The sequence below is a fragment of the Pipra filicauda genome, unplaced genomic scaffold (genome assembly GCF_003945595.2).
Source record: "Pipra filicauda isolate LSUMZ 115617 unplaced genomic scaffold, ASM394559v2 scaffold28_size6257848_pilon, whole genome shotgun sequence".
Taxonomy (NCBI): domain Eukaryota; kingdom Metazoa; phylum Chordata; class Aves; order Passeriformes; family Pipridae; genus Pipra; species Pipra filicauda.
Genome location: NW_024104409.1, coordinates 78,038 through 96,459, shown reverse-complemented (window position 1 = coordinate 96,459; position 18,422 = coordinate 78,038). Strand labels below are relative to the sequence as shown.

Here is an 18,422-nt window from a genome sequence, read left to right as displayed (position 1 = left end):
CCAAACAAATATTTTTACCAAAAAAAGTGCAGTACTACCTTTACTACCTTTGAAGTGTATGCAACATAAAATGGACATTCCCAAAGAACACTGAATGAAGCTAAAATCATCTAGAAAATGTGAGTTTTTTTCAGCATCCTGACAAAAGCTGGGATACAGCAAGTGTTCAGTGACTCACAGTACAAGCACCAGAAGCCAAGGCCCAGAGATTCTGGGTGAAGACTGCAAACCACTGACTCCTACGAAAAGCAGAGAGGTTTAGCTCCCACTGAATCAAACAAAGCTTTCTAGAAATTCAGGGCACATCTAGCACAGATGAAAGACAAGGCCAGTAAAGCAATCAGTGATATTTTGTGTCCAAGCAGCAGCACCTTCTGGCTATTCCTGCACTTGTAAACACATAAAAGCTTCTGACACAGGATAACCCTGTGCAACCTACTGACTCATGCTTTACCCCACTCTATCTCTCAGTAGAACTGAGGAGTTTGTCATTGCTGCAAATGTGCATACAGAACATCACCAAACAGTGAAGGGCTAATATATCATCCTACTGTAGTTGCAATTCAGCATTAGCTTTCTTTCACCCATTCTCTGATTAATGGAATACCCAGTAATACAAAACACTTAATTCTTTAACACTGATACTAGAATATATAAGCTCTGAAAAGGGAAGGCAAAATTAATCACTCCAACAAAAACTGTACTCAAACCTACACAAAGATTAAAATAGAGATTTTATTGATGGAATAACAAAAGTGCTTTTCTTAAATATTTTTCAAAATACATTTATACAACTTACAATAATATATCCAAAATAACTGTATATACAAAACATTACCTTGCTTAATGTATGTGCTTTTTTTTTTTTGAAAATTACAAAGCAACTTTTTGGCAAAGTTCAACCTTAAGAGGTGATAGTTTTGAAGGTTGGATTAAGAAAAATAGAACCTGAGGGAAAGTGACACTTATGTCCATGACAAGCAAGAAGTTCTCCATTTAGTTAAATAAAAGTGTTTTCGTAGTATTTTTCACATTACAAAAATAACAGAAGTGGAAAAAAAAAAAAGAAAGATGATGGATACTCTTCTCATCATTTTATAGAGCAGCTCATTCTTTCAGGTACAGGAACTTGGAGATAAGAGTGCATGTCAAAAATGAATGCAATTAAGGACAGCAGTGCCCTGCTGTGGCTTTCTCTTGTGTGCAGTTTCCTAGCTGCTGTTGATATGGTTGACCTGATTGGATCTGCGATGGATTTCTTCCAGAAAACTTTCAAGCTGTTCTATTAGCATCCGTTTTTTAAACCTGTATTTAAAAGAAAACATGATAATGGATGCACACAGTAATACATGAAACATCATTCAGAAAACTTCTCCTGAACTCTGGAAGGCTCAGTTATTACTTTAGGACCAGTACATGGTGAGACTTCAAATATCTCGTATGTATATACGCTGTTCTCCTAACATTCTGGTTAACTGCTAACTTGCTTTTCCATTTAATGAATACAAAACTACGTTTACTACAGTCTACTCTAGCACATTGCTGAACATCACTCAGCCCTCATAAATCCAGGTAAAAGCAAGTTAAGTGTTTGCTTTTTCTAGAAGTAGTTCTGAAATACAGAAGTAAAATATCTGTCAAAAGAACTGTAACTCTAAAGCTGGCAAAAGCTTTTAGAAATTATTTGCATGCCTTCATGGTGCATTCACAGAAGGTTAGTGAAGTTGGTACTGGTGAAGGAACAGCCATTACACAATGCAGAGCAGATTTCCTGACAAAAATACAAATTAGATTTTGAGAAAGAAATTAAAGAAAAATACAGGCATAATCCATACATCTGGAGTCTCTGCAGTTCTATTCTGTATAGATTGAATAAATCTAAACAGTAGGCCATTCTGTCACCTTTGCTTACACCCCCTGCCTCAACAAGTAAGACTCCTTGCTGTTTCCAGATAGGTGCAGAAATGTCACAAGGGGAAGGGCTGAGAAGCCACTTCTGACCAATGCTTTGGTAGCCACATGTGTGCTCACAGATAGGCAGCAATGAAAACATTCTGAACTATACACCAAGTTCAGTTCTCTGGCCTCACTAAAGCCCAGCAAAAGTCTCTAGGTTCCAGTCAGGCATCCTGGTCCATGTCATTGGCTCACAGAGACATGGTATCTGCCCTAATTTCCCTATCACAGGAATCTTCACAATCCCAGCTTGACTATGGGGAAAACAAACTCCCATTCCCAACTGCTATGTCAGTGAATACCCATGCTCTGGCCTCTTACCCATCTTTCTTACAGTTGTCCTCAGTATCCCACAGACATACCACATTTAAGTACTGCTTCCCCTCCATTTTTCCTCATTGCCTCTCAAAAGTGATAGGTTCTCTGCTGCCAAAAGAGGAACTGTGGGCCAGTCAGTTTCCAAAGGAAGCTGAAAGCTTGGGACTGTTTCATAAATCTTCCTCTCCCTTAACAACTATAGTGGACTAACCTCCAAAACTGAATGGGGCTCTTTATAAACACATTTTGTTGTTGAAGTGATCCAGAGCTTTCCCTAGCCTGTGTTCAGAGACAGAGCTTCTTGGAGCAGGGAACAAAAGCAGTCATCCCAAATTTGAATTGCATTCCATGGCATTGTAAAGTCAACTATCAGTTAACAAAACAAAACTAGGTTGACAGCTCTGGAAGGCCTAGAGATGTTTCCTGTAGGGAGCAGGAAACCTGAGTTGTGATAGCTTTCCTGGATAAGGAAAGAGGCAGAGAAGTGAACAGGGTTTGTAGGCAGTGTTATCCAGGTGGATAAAATGATCACACTATAAAAACATAACCAACAAGAGAAGAGGAGGAGGGAGATCAAGCTGTTCCTACACTCGAATCAATAAAAATTGAAGTTAACAACAATCAGAAACAAACAACAACAACCAGAAACAAAGAAAAGCCAGCCTTTTCCACCAGTAGATACAGAAAACTGTAGGTTATGGTAGGAGACAGGATTTAATTCTGATGCATTCAACAGCAACACTCAATCACTACCAAAGGTCGCAGAAAAAGTGTCAACTCAAGATAGGTTTAACAAAGAGGCTGTGCAGAAAAAAAATGAGTTACAGGTGATCTTAAGAGTCTAATTTTACAGACTCAAATATTCTAACCCCACCAAAGGCTGCCACAAACTCCAAGAGAAACACTATTTTTTGGTGTGCCATGACAGTGAGGAAGCACGTTTAACCTCCAAGCTATGCAACAACTCTGACAGGCAATATATCAACCAGACAAAAGCATGATAAAGTAATCGTTGCTATAGAAAGAGCATGATCTATATAAATTTACATGCCTCGCCAAGCTGACAATAAAGGCTAGAGGATCTGTACAAATGTCCAATGCACCTTAAACTCTTAGCACGGTTTTATCCAAAAATTACTTTGTCTTTTGATCATAAAATTTGTTCAATAATGCCACAGGAAAAAAGCTGACTGCTACAAAAATAGAACAGAGAAAGAAAAAGCAACTATTCTTTGAGGTTTTGGAAGTAAGCTTTAAAGTTAGCTATATTTATGATCCAAGCAAGCTGCTGGAATTACTAGTTCCCTGCAACTCAAACATTATTGGTTCTAATATGTTTTTCATTTCTTTCTTCTTAGTTAATATGCAGAAGGTTAAGTTTGGACAGTCTATCTACAGGATACTGTAAGGAACAGTTTCTACCTGGATCAACAACACAGAGTTTAAATCCTCAGCAAGTCTCTTCTCCAGTAAAAAGTTACCTCCATTTCCAAAGTCTCAGACAGGACTATAATATCGGAATTAAATGTCTAAAGAGTAGACACATGTTTACAGAGCATACCTGGATGTCAAGACTATTTTTAGGACAAGATTTTGAGCTGATGCAGAAACTGTTTCTGAAAGCCCAACTCACAGTAATATGCAACTCCATCAGATTTTCAAATTAGCAGTATACTTACACCTGAACTTTGAAATCTGAATGATCTTTTTAAAGTTACCTACTCTTTCTATCCCCTTGTCCATCCACGTTTACAGTGACTTGACAGTTACAGTTGCTAAATTTTTAAGACAAAATCTGAGGGGAAAAGGTAAGCTTGTGCAAACAACACCTCAAGAAGCTTAAGCATATCTGTTTTTTCATAGGGAATTACTTACTTGCAGTGCATTGTTTCCAAACAAGTAACTGCATGGTTGTCAAGCAGTTATGTATAGCACTACATGGTGCAGTTCATAAGATTAATACAATTCAGTTACCTACCTTGAAGCTTCTTTAATAACATTCTGTAAAAATATCAGTCGGGTTTGTAAGCTTCCTTGAACATGTTTCAGTAAAAAGAAGATTCTTTCATAGTCTTTGAGGTAAAGAAAAGAGAGAAATCAGTTATTTAAAAATGCCTATACAGATATCTCTTGAATAGATCTGAGTGAAATGCAACAAACTTCAAGTTTCTGTAAGCTTTCAGGCTGTATCTCCTATCAATCACAGTAATGACATACTGTTTAATGAAAACTAACATGAAAGAACACAGATTATTGCAGTTTAGGGTATTACTGGAACATCTAACAAGTTAAGTCTAATACTGATGATACAAAAACCACAGCTTTCATGAACATTGATAGGTATAGCAATATTTCAATCACTCATACAGGAAGTTTTTGGCAGAGGTTTTAAAACAAACCTTTTCAGCTTTAAATGTATTTTGCTTCAGTCTTATAGTTCAGTACATTTCTAAAATGGTAATCTAATATGAATTCTTTGTTTAATCCTCATGTCAATCATCTGAAAGACATCTGGTATACTTACTCCTTCCTGGTTTTCGGATCTCTTTCATAATTTGTGCTCTTAGGTCTATATTGATCTCTCTGGAACTTCTGCAATGAACTGGTTTTTTCCCTTTGGTGGGTGAAGACATTGCGAAGTTCTCTTCAGTACTTTGTTCTTTACTACCTGATTCCTCATGATTCTCCAAAAACCCATCAACATTCAAATTATTCCCTAAATGCTCACGGACCACATCATCTGTGTGAGCTGTTGGTCGATCCAAAGAATTGAATGGTGAAGAAGACAGCGAAAACTCTGAATCCGCAGAATTTGGGAAAACATCTGATGAAAGTGGGCCTGTAACGTGATTCTCAATGACATCATCAATTGCAACTTCATTATTTGTTTCTGATGCTGAAAAAACAAAGATTACACTTGCCAGTTTTACATTCTTCATCATTTGATAGAAGTCAGTGAGTCAGGTCAGTATTGGACTCTTAAAACTATGCTCCAGCTTGTATAGTCAGTCTACTGTACACACCAGGCATAAGAAAACCTGTTTGTGGGTTATAACACTGAGCCCATCACTACATCTTCTGGCAATTAATGGCTTTTAAAATAAATTAAAAAAGAAATCACACGTATATTCTTCATACAAAAAAAAGGAAATTACGAACTACCAACAAAAACCACCTGTAAGATGTGCTTTTATGACATGGCTGAACAAGCTTACATTAGTACTGAACAGCAAGCAAGACTGTTAAACAGCAGCTCAACTCTAGAATAAGGGAAGTGATTTCACTGCATTAGAAGAAAATTCAAAATAACTTCATGTTGTGATACTTGTGAATGTGAATTTCCAGGCAAAGGAGCAACACTTTCTCCCTGTTTACATTGTCTCTTCCTTTAGTACAGGAAATATATTGTTTATACCTGGAATTCATACAAAAGAGACTTCTGTCTGAAGGACTGTATGAACTCTTTCTGTAATTAACCCCAGACACACACTTAAAATACTTCATTTTCAAAAACAAGGTATAAAACTGCCCTATTTGATAAATCACCAGCAGTATTTTGACACAAACAAGTTTTTTTGCATAAATTAAACAGCAAACTCTGAAGTTGAAGATTCACTTACTTTTGTGAATAGCAATAGGTTTAACAAGGTCAGGCTGTGCTTGTGCAATTGGTGTTGGTGGCCCTTTTCCTCCAATGTGGTTATTCACAACCGGAGGAGTTTGTGGTCGGCCTCTGAGCAGGGGGGACATACAGCGCCGTCTTTTTGGAATCCCCTGCATATTTGGTTCTCCAGGTCTTTTATGCTTATTCTGAGGTCCTGATACAAATTCATCTGCTTCATCTATCATCATTCCCTGTAATTAATTAACAGGAAGAATTCTTAAACTTTACACCAAAACTACAAAGTACAATTAATGCTTTGATATTACGATAATGTTTAGTATGTATAAGGTAGCTACATACAACATGCCATTATGTTTGGAATTATAAAGTGTCAACCAAATCCTTCCAAGACTAAATCAATGTGCTTAAGGCCCCTATCCAACAGTCTGCCAAGTAAGACAGAGTGGGCCAAACTTCCTTTTCAGTAACTCCAAAGCAACTCACATTTAATACAAAGGCTCTAAACTATATTGGCAGTTTGGTCAATTCTAAGAAAGATTTGGACAGAAGGGACAGTCCAGATTCCTGAAGTTATGGGAAGCTTTTCCTGGTGGAAGCTTGGTAAATAAAACACGATTAAATATTAGCTATACTACAGAGACAAATGTATTATATTTATAATATAATTTAGAGATATAACACTGGTTTTTCAATAAAGACTGCCCTCTATATAATACTACTGATGGAAAAACATCTGAGATGCTTTCTTGTAAGGAGTGCTTTTAAAAATATTTGAAAGGGTTTATCCAACAGACTACTCAAGAAGAGCAATGTAAGTGGCAGTATACACAATCACACATTTTTTAAAAAGCTTTACAGAAAAGTCACCTTTTTGTCCAATTTGAATGGATTGCCAAATGTATGAAGCCGTCGTGGTTGATCAGGATCAAGTTCTCGGAGTGGAGAAGGTATTTGTTTTAGATACTCCTGGTAGTTTCCCATTTGTGCTATAGGTATGCTGTGAACTTGATCTATCATAATAGAAAAGTTTATTAATATACACCACTGCTTGCCTTATGAGAATTCAGTCTATACCCACTTTACACCTCAGCCTTCATACTTTCATCAAAGGCATTAACAGAACAGGTGTGCAAAACACCATTTTTCTTGCCTAACTGGTATTTATAACACTGTTTTCACTGCAGGCAATTTGCTTAAATGAATCAGTACATGTCTTGTGGATTTATCATTATGACAGGAAATAAGCAATAGTTGTTAGGCATGGATGTTAGTTTTCCCATGTGTCCTGTAACTTTTCAACAGGTTGACGGGTGAAAAAACAGACTGGGAACAAATCAGAACTAAAACAATAATACAAAAGATATATTAACGCAAAGCAGTCATGCCATGCTGTACACAGCTTTGACATAACTGCCCAGTTTTAGCTACCCAAAATTTAATTGTCAAGACTAGCATTTTACCAAAGCAAGGGTGATTTCTGACCACTGCAGTCAGCAAATTCTTAAAAATCCATACAACCCAATTCTAAACTTGTTATGGCTTTAGATTTGCCAAGGTTTGATCCAGAAAAACATGCATCAGAAGAACTAGCAGAAAAAAGCCCTAACTTGAGTTTTTATGTAGTTTAAACCCCTCCTCAAAGAACTACTCTGACAAAGTGGTACTATAATGTGAAATGCACAGATGTTAATCTGACCTAAGTAGTGGCAGGACTAATATAACATATGTGTTCATTTGCATTACCCTTCTCATCTTCTCCACTTTTTTGATCTTCTGTTAGATGCCATAAAGCAGTGCCAGAAGACACAGGAAAAAGGTAAAGAAATAATTAGCAGACTACTGAACTATTTGTTGTTGGCCTAACAGGTAAAAGAATGACACTGGCAACAACCAGTGAGCTAGCTTATTTTCCACTGTTCACAATCCACTTCTATAGAGAGAGATCATAACATTCAGAACTGCTGTGATTTTTTTTTTCATCCAATACATCCACAAAAGTAAGAAAAAAAAAATTGAAAAAAGAATATTCTGTAAAAGCCCAGGTTTCCTCATATGGATTGAAGGACAGAGCAGTGAATGTGCAATCTTCTCTATCCTCACCATTTTTCCTCCAGGGAGCTATTTAAGGGAAAAGTATCTAAGAAACCATGCAGTTTAATGGCAACAGACATCCAAGTTTTAAAGAACTACACTATTTGTTACCTTGTTTTTAAGTAATAATCATATCACAGGTAGACAAAACAAACTGTTATCTAACCTTCATCTTGTCCTTTCAGGAACTTGCGAGTACTCTTCAGTAAATTAGATCTCATTCGTGTTAACTGATCCAAAAGATTTCTTCTGGGTATGTCATAAGCATTTCTAAAAGTCTGAGGTTTCAAATCCTATGGTTCCAGTAAATGAAGTCCCAATTAATGCCATGTAAAAAACAATATCTAGCATTTCAATGGAAGTATATTGAAAATAACAACATTACACACAGTGGTGCTTACCTTATTCAGCAAAGCTATTTGGAACCCAGCATACTCCTTCATATTGAGGTCTAGAGGTCTATGAGGAATTTCCCCAGTAATCCCCTGTAGCAGATGTTGAAAATCGTTCCTATGTGCCATAGACAGGTTGTGTGATCTGCTTCTGACCTTAATTCCAGTCTCTTGCGCTACCTTTTTGCCTACAGAGCCAATGACTCTATCGGACTCTATTTTGGCCTTAATTTGAAATAAATAAATAAATAAAATTGACAATATGCTCTTAAAAGGATTAGTCAGACTTATTCATTTTAAATTCCTACCTACAAGATTCAACAACGTGCTAAAACACTATGATGACCATAACCAGGATGAGCGCTTAAGGAGTACTTAATACATAACCACTTAATGCTTACTATAATTTTAAATATAGTGAACAGTTTGTGCCTAGGTCTTCTGCATATTTCTCCTCTGCTGCCCATTATGGTATCTAAGCACCAATATGCATGCAATGCTTTTATTTTCATAAAATGCCGTAATTTGACTAGTAATTCTCTGAAAATCTACCTGTACTCATATAGGGTTCAGCTGTTATTGTAGAAAACAGTCTCTCACAAGACTGATTCTCCTGCAACTATAGTTGTGATCAGTCACCCAATGGTATCAACTTTTTAGAAGCTTAATACAAATAATCATAACATTATTAAAAATGAAATATATGATAATACCTGATTCTGTTTGGCTAGACAGACATAACCTTCAATATCGTGTTAGATTTGCACCAAAATTAAACATATTCATAAATGCCAGCTTTTTGACAAAATACAGTGGAACAAAGACCCAAAGGAATTTAGTAATATACCTGCCAATTTTGTTTTTCCAATTTCACTAATTTATAGACTACTCAAAATTTGAATATGTACTTATTGAGAATAGTCAGTCTTTACTGGTAGGGCCTTCCAGAAATTCAAAAAGCTTTAAGTACAATTTGCAGTGCATGTCATCACATTTTAGAGGAGTCAAAGATGTCTACGTTAAGACATCAGTTCACAGAGTATTGAGCAACATGACTGATTTAACAGAACACGCTGTAAACTTCAAGACATTTGCTTCCTCAAGTAATCATTTATATTAATGTTTTAAGAAAAAAACTGATCCATAAGAGCTCATTAGCTGAATTACAAGTACTTGGCACTACTATTTCTTGAAGTTTCAAGCCTACTATTTTATTATCTTGAACAGAAAGCTTAACATGCACAGTTGAATAAAAGTGGAGGTAGCAGGGCAGAAATGCTTTAGCTGGTGCAGGAGACTAGTCAAAGATATGGGCACTATTCTGAACACAGTCAACAATTTCAAATAGTCACTTGTCACTTCTACATCTGTATCCTCATTTGAGATTCTGAATTATGTCAGTTATCTTATCTACTAAACACTTTCCATTTCATGTCACAAGCCAAAAAAGGACACTTTGATTCAGATGCACGAAGTAAAATTCTCTATTTCCTGAAAAAATCCTAAAACATCTTTAATATCTAAGGTACAACAACATGTTTGCTTTTGGACAAAAGTATGTTACTGTCTGTACAAGTAAAAATGCTCCTTAAATGAATAAAAAAAAAATCACATTTTATACTTCCATATCTATCTTTATAGTCCAGTTTACAAAGTCTATATTTAAATGTTATGTTTTCCTGCAATTCAGAAGACCAAAATTATCTTTTGCCAATTGCTTATGGGAAGGTATTGACTTCATCTTTCTGCTCTTTTTTCCTTCAAACCCACTGAACTTCAGTATTTTAAGATTATCCTGATATTAGAATAAGTTTTCACTGCTCTTTTGCTTCAACATTACCTGCTGACTCAACTTTTTGAGATATGAAATGACACTGTAACTAAGTCCATATTCCACATTGTCAGCTATAAGGTTTGGTGCTCCCATCATTCTCACAGCTTTCTTCAAAGGCTGAAATATGGAATATATTTATGGTCACATTTAACTTTATAGATACTTCAACCAACTGTATCCATTTCAAATAGAACCTGAGGTTTTCAAAGTAAGAAAAGAACAAAGACTCTCAGGGTAGTATTTTGTGTTTTTTTTTTTAAAAAAACATAGTGCCATTCATACAGAATCACTTATTAACAAAGATATCATTTATATACAAGTCACAGTGTATTATGAGATTATGAAATTTTCATAACATTCAGGTCTCAGGTCCCCCACAGGACTCCAGTGAAAACACTATCACTAGCTATGAAGTTTAACTATTCTCTGTGGAATTAATACATATTTTATTTGAAATACAGACCACATCCATAGTGGAAAGAAAACCATAAAATAAAAATTTTAACACAGTAAGTCATCTTACCCCAAGATAATAAGGAGGCATTGTCTTCAAATAGCTTTCAAATGACTGACGCCATTTCAATGTAGGCTTTGCCTTGTGTACTTTAAACAAGTCATCTAAGGGTTACATGAAGCAAAGAGACAAAATGAAAGGCATATCTAGTATCTAGACAGCATTACATTATTTTCTCAAAAAAAAAAAAAAAACTCTAATAAAAGAAACTATTGAAGAAATGCAAGTTCCCCAATACCTAAGTGAATACCTGTAAATTAATATATATACAACTAAACATACACACACAAGATAAACACTGCAGTCAAAAGATAAAACCTGATAAATTATTTATCAAAATGAATTGGCATTGATACAATGGATTAGGAAAAACGGCTCCTAAAATATTGAAAGTGATACCAAAACATATCAGAAAATGATGATTAAGCAAATCTTAGAGTCTGAGTCATGAAGGTCAGCCAACTGGAGACAAGTGAAACAAGTTACTGATTCTACCTTTCTATAGGTTTGTGATGAATACCTGCACTAATTGCAGTAATCTGTTTAGATGACATCAATGTTTGCATTGCCTACTGCATAAGAAAATTTGTATGAAGTGGTATTTACCTAGCAGTGGAAGGAGGACTGGATAATTGTAAGGCATCACAAATAAATTCACACAATTCAGTGCTGTACTCGCTTTCAAGTAACCAAAAGGATGACCAAGTTCACTGTACTTTGCACTATTGCTCACATATACCTGCAATAAACCACATCACATTGCATGTAAATACAAAGTACTGTGTTCTGAAATTTTACATTCTATTTTGTTTAGAGAATAAAGTCCAGGAAAAATAGCATTCTATAAAAAACTTTGATTCAGCATGCACTCTACTTACCTGCCAGCAGGTCTGAGGAGATTTTCTTTCCAGGATAAACTGGGTCAATGGTGAAGGTTCTAATTCATATTTATCAAAAGGCAGTTTGTCAATGACCATTGGTTCACAGTCAGTACAGGAAAATTTCACCACAGGATGAGATGTGCGAGGTGGCTAAACACAAGTATTCCACTGTTAATAAGTCTGCACAATTAAAATGCAATTGCACTATGACAACTAAAGCACTACAGCTTCTTCCAAAACAGATGTATTTAAGGAATCTATTCAATACAAGATTCATAGTTATTGTTAATGAGACCTAAGCAATTAATTTATGATGTTAGCACTACCTTAAAATCTGAAGGAATCTTATTTTCTAAACAAATGCCAATTATTTAACTATATAAGTCTAGAGCAATATGCAACTAAGACTTCTTGCATTTACACGAAAACTTTGCAAATGGAAGTAATTCTCAGCAGGGACAATAAAAAAAAAAATCTACAATCTACATACTACTCTAGGGCATGTCCATTTTCATTCTCCACAGAAGCAAGTGTTGTACATTTGCATTTGCTGACCTCCCCCAGCACTTTTCCTTCTTGGCAAATTTAACTGTTACAAAATTCAAACTGAACTACAAAGATTAAGAGCAGCAAGAATTCACAAAAAAAACCCAAAATTTGGAAAGAATTAATTTTAACTAGGCCTGAGAAAAAGATTATTTCAATTCAAGGAATTTCACTGTTTGGATTTTAATCTTTTTAATGCAGAATTCCAATTGATGTCAACAGGAATTTATCTGCATGTGACAGGGCTTTATGGAATTATGAGAGCTATACATACTACAGCTGAGAGAAAAAAAATCTCTCATCATCTTGCCATTTGGGTAAGTCAACCTCATACTTTTAGAAGATTTAGTTCAACAATTCTTCACTTGGCAAGATCTATTTTATCAATCAAGATGTGCAGTAGCAGACAAACTGTACTGACCCTTCACAGCAAATAGAAGCAGATATGCCATTGACAGTCATTACAAGGAGTACACAGAACAGCTTTCCTGCAGAACAGCTTTTAAACATCCTTTTAAACAGCTTTTAAACAATTGTGTTTTTAATAACTACGTAAGATTTACTTTTACTCATATACGCTAGCTTGCTCTGTTTTTTACAAGGGCATCCATATCCTTCAATGAATGTAGCCACAGATACCATCAATATCAAACTTGTAAATATCACTAAAATTTCATACTGGTATCACTCCTGTATTTCAGAGGACTTCATATGTTTTTCAACCAGAATAGGTAAAATTTATGAGAAGTTCAGTGAATGTACTAGTCAGCACACCCATTTCAGATCAAAAGAACACAAATTCAGTAAAAATAATTATGAAAAGTATGTACCAAGTATGCAACTGCATTATTTCTACTTTAATAATTTTCAGATATTAGTAGAAATAAAAAATACACTATACTATACTAATGATTAGTTCTCAGACCAGAAGGCAGTGGGCATCTACTCTTTTATGAAAAAGAAGACATAAATTCATTCTTTGGGCTATAATTGAAAAAAACAAGGTTTTCTCAACTTGGATAAATTGAAGGTATGGCTACACTGCACCTACAGCAGATGGAACTATATTCACTTGCTAGGATGACAGAACTACCAAAAGGATTCAAATTGAGAAGATCATACTATCTTCTATTAATGCCATCTATGAGGCAATAGAATTCAACAGGGTTTTACCAAAGTACCACCATTTGATATTTAACAGGGTTCAAAGCAGTAACACTTCATACATGTCAACAAATCGATCTGTTACAGGCAGTTTCCTAATGCTTCAAAGTTACTAAAAAGCAAACTATTATTAGCTCATCAATAATTTATAAGAGATAACTGCAAAACAGGTTTACATGTCATTCCTTCTAGGGTCATACTGCTTTTATAGTTGCTACAATGTAATTCAAGATTTTAGAAATATCGGTGAACAGAAAATCCTGGAATATTCCCACATGCACAAACCCTTTGCTTTATCTTCAGTACGTACCAGCGTTGGAGAATTTTGATCCGGCCAAAAGGATTCAGGAACAGGCCAGTGACCTATAGGAACCCCAGTTTTAGGGTTTGGTCTGACATAAATAAGTTTATGACAGCTGTGCCAAGGTTGGGGTCCAAAGGGTCTAGATATCTCCACCTGCCCATCTACAGAAGAAAAAGGCTTTATGAGCCAAAACAGTGTTAAAACTAAAGAAGAGTATTAAACAACTTCTGTGAGGAGTTCAAGAACTATAACCTCAGGGAAGCTCTTCCTGCAGTTAATATTATTTCTAAGAATAGTAGATAGTTGTAAGTAAGCATTCCTGCAAAAGCACAGACTATGGGAAGCCTAATAACCACTGAATGTTTACAGGATCATAGCTGAGAAAGCCAATTATCTCGAGCCCCTCAAAGTCATCAGTTCCTTTCTCCTCCATTTTTACTAACAGATAACCTTCAAATTTCTGCATTAAAAAAGTGATATACGTGAATAATACTGCTGGACTAACTTTTTATTGTAGCAAAATAAGATTAAAAAATCCCACAGACACTTCCAGGAACATCCAAAGAGGAACCCGGCTAAGCCATTTAGAATGAGAAGTTAGCATTGCACAGTTGTATTTGCTATTTTAACTCTTAGTGCCGCCACTTTATTACACTGAACAAAAATGGATAAAGTGTATAAACCCCCCCAGTCTTTCCAGAAGTCATTCACATTTCTAGCTGGTTGAAAACCACTGCTTAAAACTCATGAACCCATTCAACTATGATTGACATGAATAACTGCACTTAATACTACCTGAGTAATATGAACAAATGTAGATATGTCTAGCAACTGCAGTCAGTATTTTGAAACACAACAGAATTTCAGAATTAGCAGGTCCTTTTCGTAGTGATGTCTCTGAAATTGCAACACTTGCCCTTTTTCTTGGCAACTCCTACATTAACTTCACTAAATTATATTCAGTCATCCCTGTTATTTGATGCCAGTGTAAAAAATGTCAAGTACCATCAATTGGTGAGGGATCCGGTCCAGCTTTTTCAAAGTTGATTACCACTCCACTTTGCACTTTTTGCACCAACGACTCAAGACACTGATTCAGCATTCTTGGAGAGCACACACAATATGATCGACCTACAACAAAACAGTTAAGGTTAAGGCTGTTCAGTGTTTCTGCCCTTATTTTAACTTGGATCATTTAAAACTGTTCAACCACCACACATGTTGAATTATGTAAGATCACCGATTTAAAGCTTCTCCTGAACAGTCCCTCCTTGTTTAAGCACCAAGGCAGCCTAGTGAAGCAGGGACACTTACCTCATCAGAAAGGCTTGGATCTTAGACCCTTAATGACTAATTCAAATTCCTGGTTGCATTCACGGAAAATGGGCTCCCCCTTGTGACATTAACACTTAACTGTCCTCGAATTTCAGTCAAAGTGCTGTTAGTACAGCCTACAGACAGTCAGAAACCAGTGGAATCAAATCCTTTTGGAATACTCCTTAAATCCCTTTACTCTCTATCACACCCCCTCTGATGCATCAGAAAAATCATTATGTTCTTAAAATGTGATAAAATCAATGCATGAGTCTGACCTGGAATATAATTTCTAAGAGGCTAAGAATATGATTTCTGACTGAGAGAAAAGTATCAATTCTGCAGAACTATTATATGTTCTGCATGCTCTGGAGGGAAAAACCCCAAACAACCAACATATTTCCTTCACTTTTGGCTTCTTTAGGTTAGAGTACGACAAAAATTTAGCTAAACTGTACTGCAGAACAGACTCAATTATTACGATTTCTAATTGCAATATCAAGGTGCAGCAGAAAGAAAGCAAGTACTCTTCTAAAAAAATTCCCAAAGAGAGTAGATTCATACTTCCTAGACAGGTTACATTGTCTGTAGCTTTAATGCAGTGTTTTTAGCTTCATATTGTGCGTCTTGAGAGTTTTTAAAGAACGTGGAAAGTGTTATTCCATGACATGGAATCACAAGATTAATTGAACAAGATTAATTGAACTAAACTGAACTGATTTACATTTTTTAAGTAATGACTTGTCAAACGAACCGAGGGCACTCACCTCCTGTGACTTCACACATAGGTGTGATTGCAGAGTCATCCACTGGTACTCCGGTCATTTGCTCCGATTCTGGTGCTGTAATACCAGGCAAACGAAGAACCAAAGCAAATAACCTCTGATCCCATCGAAAGGGTTCCTTAGTCAACTCACTTCCAGGTAAAGGGGAATTGAGAGGTAAATGGAGCTGCAAAGGAATTTAAATCTGTGAATGCACAGCTTTAGAAAGAAACAAAAATTCACGTCACATAGCAATGGCAATTCACTCTATATAAGCACACATCTCTTGTAAATGTGTGTATATAACACATATTTATAACTTTATTCAAGTACTGTACATGACAAGCATAACACCCATTATTTAATGAAGATTTCAAACATTTCAAAGCAACATGATACATAATGTTGAGAGCTACAAATCAAGTAGTAACAACCACTGTTAGAAACTGATCCAAACTTCAGAAGCACTAGAATATTTTCTTTAGAATTTCAGCAGTAAAAGCTGCTTCACTGTAGTGTTCTTTTGTTCAGTTTTTTATGGAACAGGCCCATTCTCGGCTCAGTATTTTCCTCAGTTCTTCAAGATAAGCACAACTGAATGAAAAGGTAATGTTAATCTAAGACTACCCCAGAAGAAATATAGCTCGAGCGTAGATGTCACGATTACCTACTCCAAATAACTTAGCTTCAAGTGAACTATTGTCGTAGCTATGTTACGGAACCAGAAAGCAGATTCTACACAATTCAGGTACATCCCACAACTAAACTCATGTCTGTGCTTTAAGGGAAAAGTGGATGTTAAAATTAAAATCAACACTGGAACGCAAAATTAGTTCTCACTTTTAGGTAATAGATAACAGCAGCCACAGCTACCAATACAAAGAAGAATTGCTTGCCATGTGCTGTTGTGTTGTCTCTGTCTGGGAAAAACTACACAAAAGTTTTAGTTCAAAATATTGAAGATACTAAATACGTGGGAGCATTTCTTTTACTGTCTTTTCTGTGAATTAAAAGCAAAGAGATTCAAGTGTCAGACTTCAAACATGATGCAGTAAAAATACAGCAATGGTCAGGACATTATTTATTAACCACTAACAGCAACAGCCAGAGAGTAACAGAACATCTAAAATTTCAAGGATGGTAACAGTTTTATATCTAGTGAACTGAAACAAGGTGTGTCAGCTTGTAAAGGACAGCAGAAGGCATTCAGAAGATTCTGTCCTCTCTTCTTGAATCCGGATACCTCACACAGATTAGTGAGGAAAAAACAGCTTACTCACACGTTCAGCTACAGAAGCCCTGACCAGATAATCTAAATTTGTAACGGTTACAAGATTCAGAAAATTCAATAGATCCCTGGCTGATGATAACACTGTTAGCACAAGCAAAATTCTCATTTCACTTGGAGCACTGCAGCCATTAAGGAGAAAAAAAAATCCCCAAAGCAATGACTCAAGTGGTGCAAACAGTTCCATTACTGCACCAAATACAAGAGTTAAGCCCAAATGCTAAAGCAAACTCATGTCTCCTCAAACACTTCTCATGCAGCACTCAAAAAATCCCAATCCTCAATCTCAGCTCAATGTTAGCAAGAAAGTACTAATCTTTTCCAGAACTCGATGCAAGTCCACATAAGCACCCATTATATATTGCCTTCATCTTTAGTTTATAGTGGTTAGTTGGGGAATTTGCACAACACTGTTAAAGCAGTTTTTCTTGTTTGCTTATTTTTAAGAGATAGCTTAAAAGCATTAAACCTGATTTCCACACCAGCCACCTCATCTATTTCTATTTACATAATTGCAAGCATCTTTTATTGGAAAAAATACAGGTCTTCATGTTCGAAAAACAATCAACTTATTAATACAATCTCAAAGCTAGAACAAACATGACAAATCCATTCTCATAACATGTGGCCAAGAATCACAATATTTTGGACTTTTAAGCACACCTGATGATCCCTCCTGAATTTCTGGTTTTGCTTATACAAGCACAGAGTACATGTGAGAACAGAACTATTTTCCCCAAATGTTTCACATGAAACTGGTCAAAGGGAACTCAGCTATGTACCTGTATGTTTATTACTGATTGACATGCATGTCTTTCCCCTTTTCACACAAAGGGCCAGCAAAGACTGCCTGAGAAAAGGAAATTCAGTTACAAGAATTGCCGCATTCTTAGCAAACAGCCTGGAATCCTGACTGTAAGAAGACTCAATTGCAAGCACTCCACCGTCCTCCCCTGTGGCTATTAAGGAATGCCATTCAAACTTTCCTACTTAGATCTGACTAAATGGAAGATTTACTAGCTCCTAAGAGTATACTTGATCTGCAAAACATACCTATGTAACATCATTGTTTTTCTTCAGGCAGTATATACACATTTTTTACTATATATATGTGAAGTATCCCATTGGACCCTGCACCAACACTATCCTGGAGTTCAGTTTCTCTCAAGCTACAAAAGCTTTCTTTATCTCCCTATAACCAGCTGAGTCAATCCCAAAACCAAACAGTACTCAGGAGCAGGCCATTGCATTACGTACATATTACTATCAGAAATATTTTGAAACTTGAAGACACCATGCAAAGCAATCATCATTAAGTCAAATGCCCTCACTTTCCCACGATTTAATTCCAGTTTAGTTTCATCATCATGGTCAGTCTTCGCGAACGAAGATTTGGGAAAGGTCTTTACCCTTCAAGCCTGCGCAGTGGAC

The 18,422-nt window shown here is 36.0% G+C and overlaps 1 protein-coding gene across 2 annotated transcripts in view; it reads right to left on the bottom strand.

Annotated features, from left to right (window-relative positions):
- Positions 1–711: 711 nt before the first annotated feature.
- INTS6 (integrator complex subunit 6) overlaps positions 712–18,422 on the bottom strand; it is a 41,716-nt gene continuing 24,005 nt past the window's right edge. Inside the window, exons 6-19 of one of the 2 annotated variants that reach the window (XM_027723146.2) lie at positions 15,707–15,890; positions 14,631–14,756; positions 13,632–13,786; positions 11,609–11,761; positions 11,337–11,469; positions 10,740–10,834; positions 10,223–10,333; positions 8,392–8,607; positions 8,157–8,283; positions 6,767–6,909; positions 5,895–6,129; positions 4,799–5,170; positions 4,253–4,346; positions 1,094–1,305 (exon numbers count right to left, since the gene is read on the bottom strand). In XM_027723146.2, the coding sequence (XP_027578947.1) occupies positions 1,212–1,305; positions 4,253–4,346; positions 4,799–5,170; positions 5,895–6,129; positions 6,767–6,909; positions 8,157–8,283; positions 8,392–8,607; positions 10,223–10,333; positions 10,740–10,834; positions 11,337–11,469; positions 11,609–11,761; positions 13,632–13,786; positions 14,631–14,756; positions 15,707–15,890 (2,238 nt within the window). In that variant the 3' untranslated portion in view covers positions 1,094–1,211. Of the gene's footprint in view, positions 1,306–4,252; positions 4,347–4,798; positions 5,171–5,894; positions 6,130–6,766; positions 6,910–8,156; positions 8,284–8,391; positions 8,608–10,222; positions 10,334–10,739; positions 10,835–11,336; positions 11,470–11,608; positions 11,762–13,631; positions 13,787–14,630; positions 14,757–15,706; positions 15,891–18,422 lie in introns of both variants that reach the window. The other variant, XM_027723147.2, reaches the window with a different exon arrangement.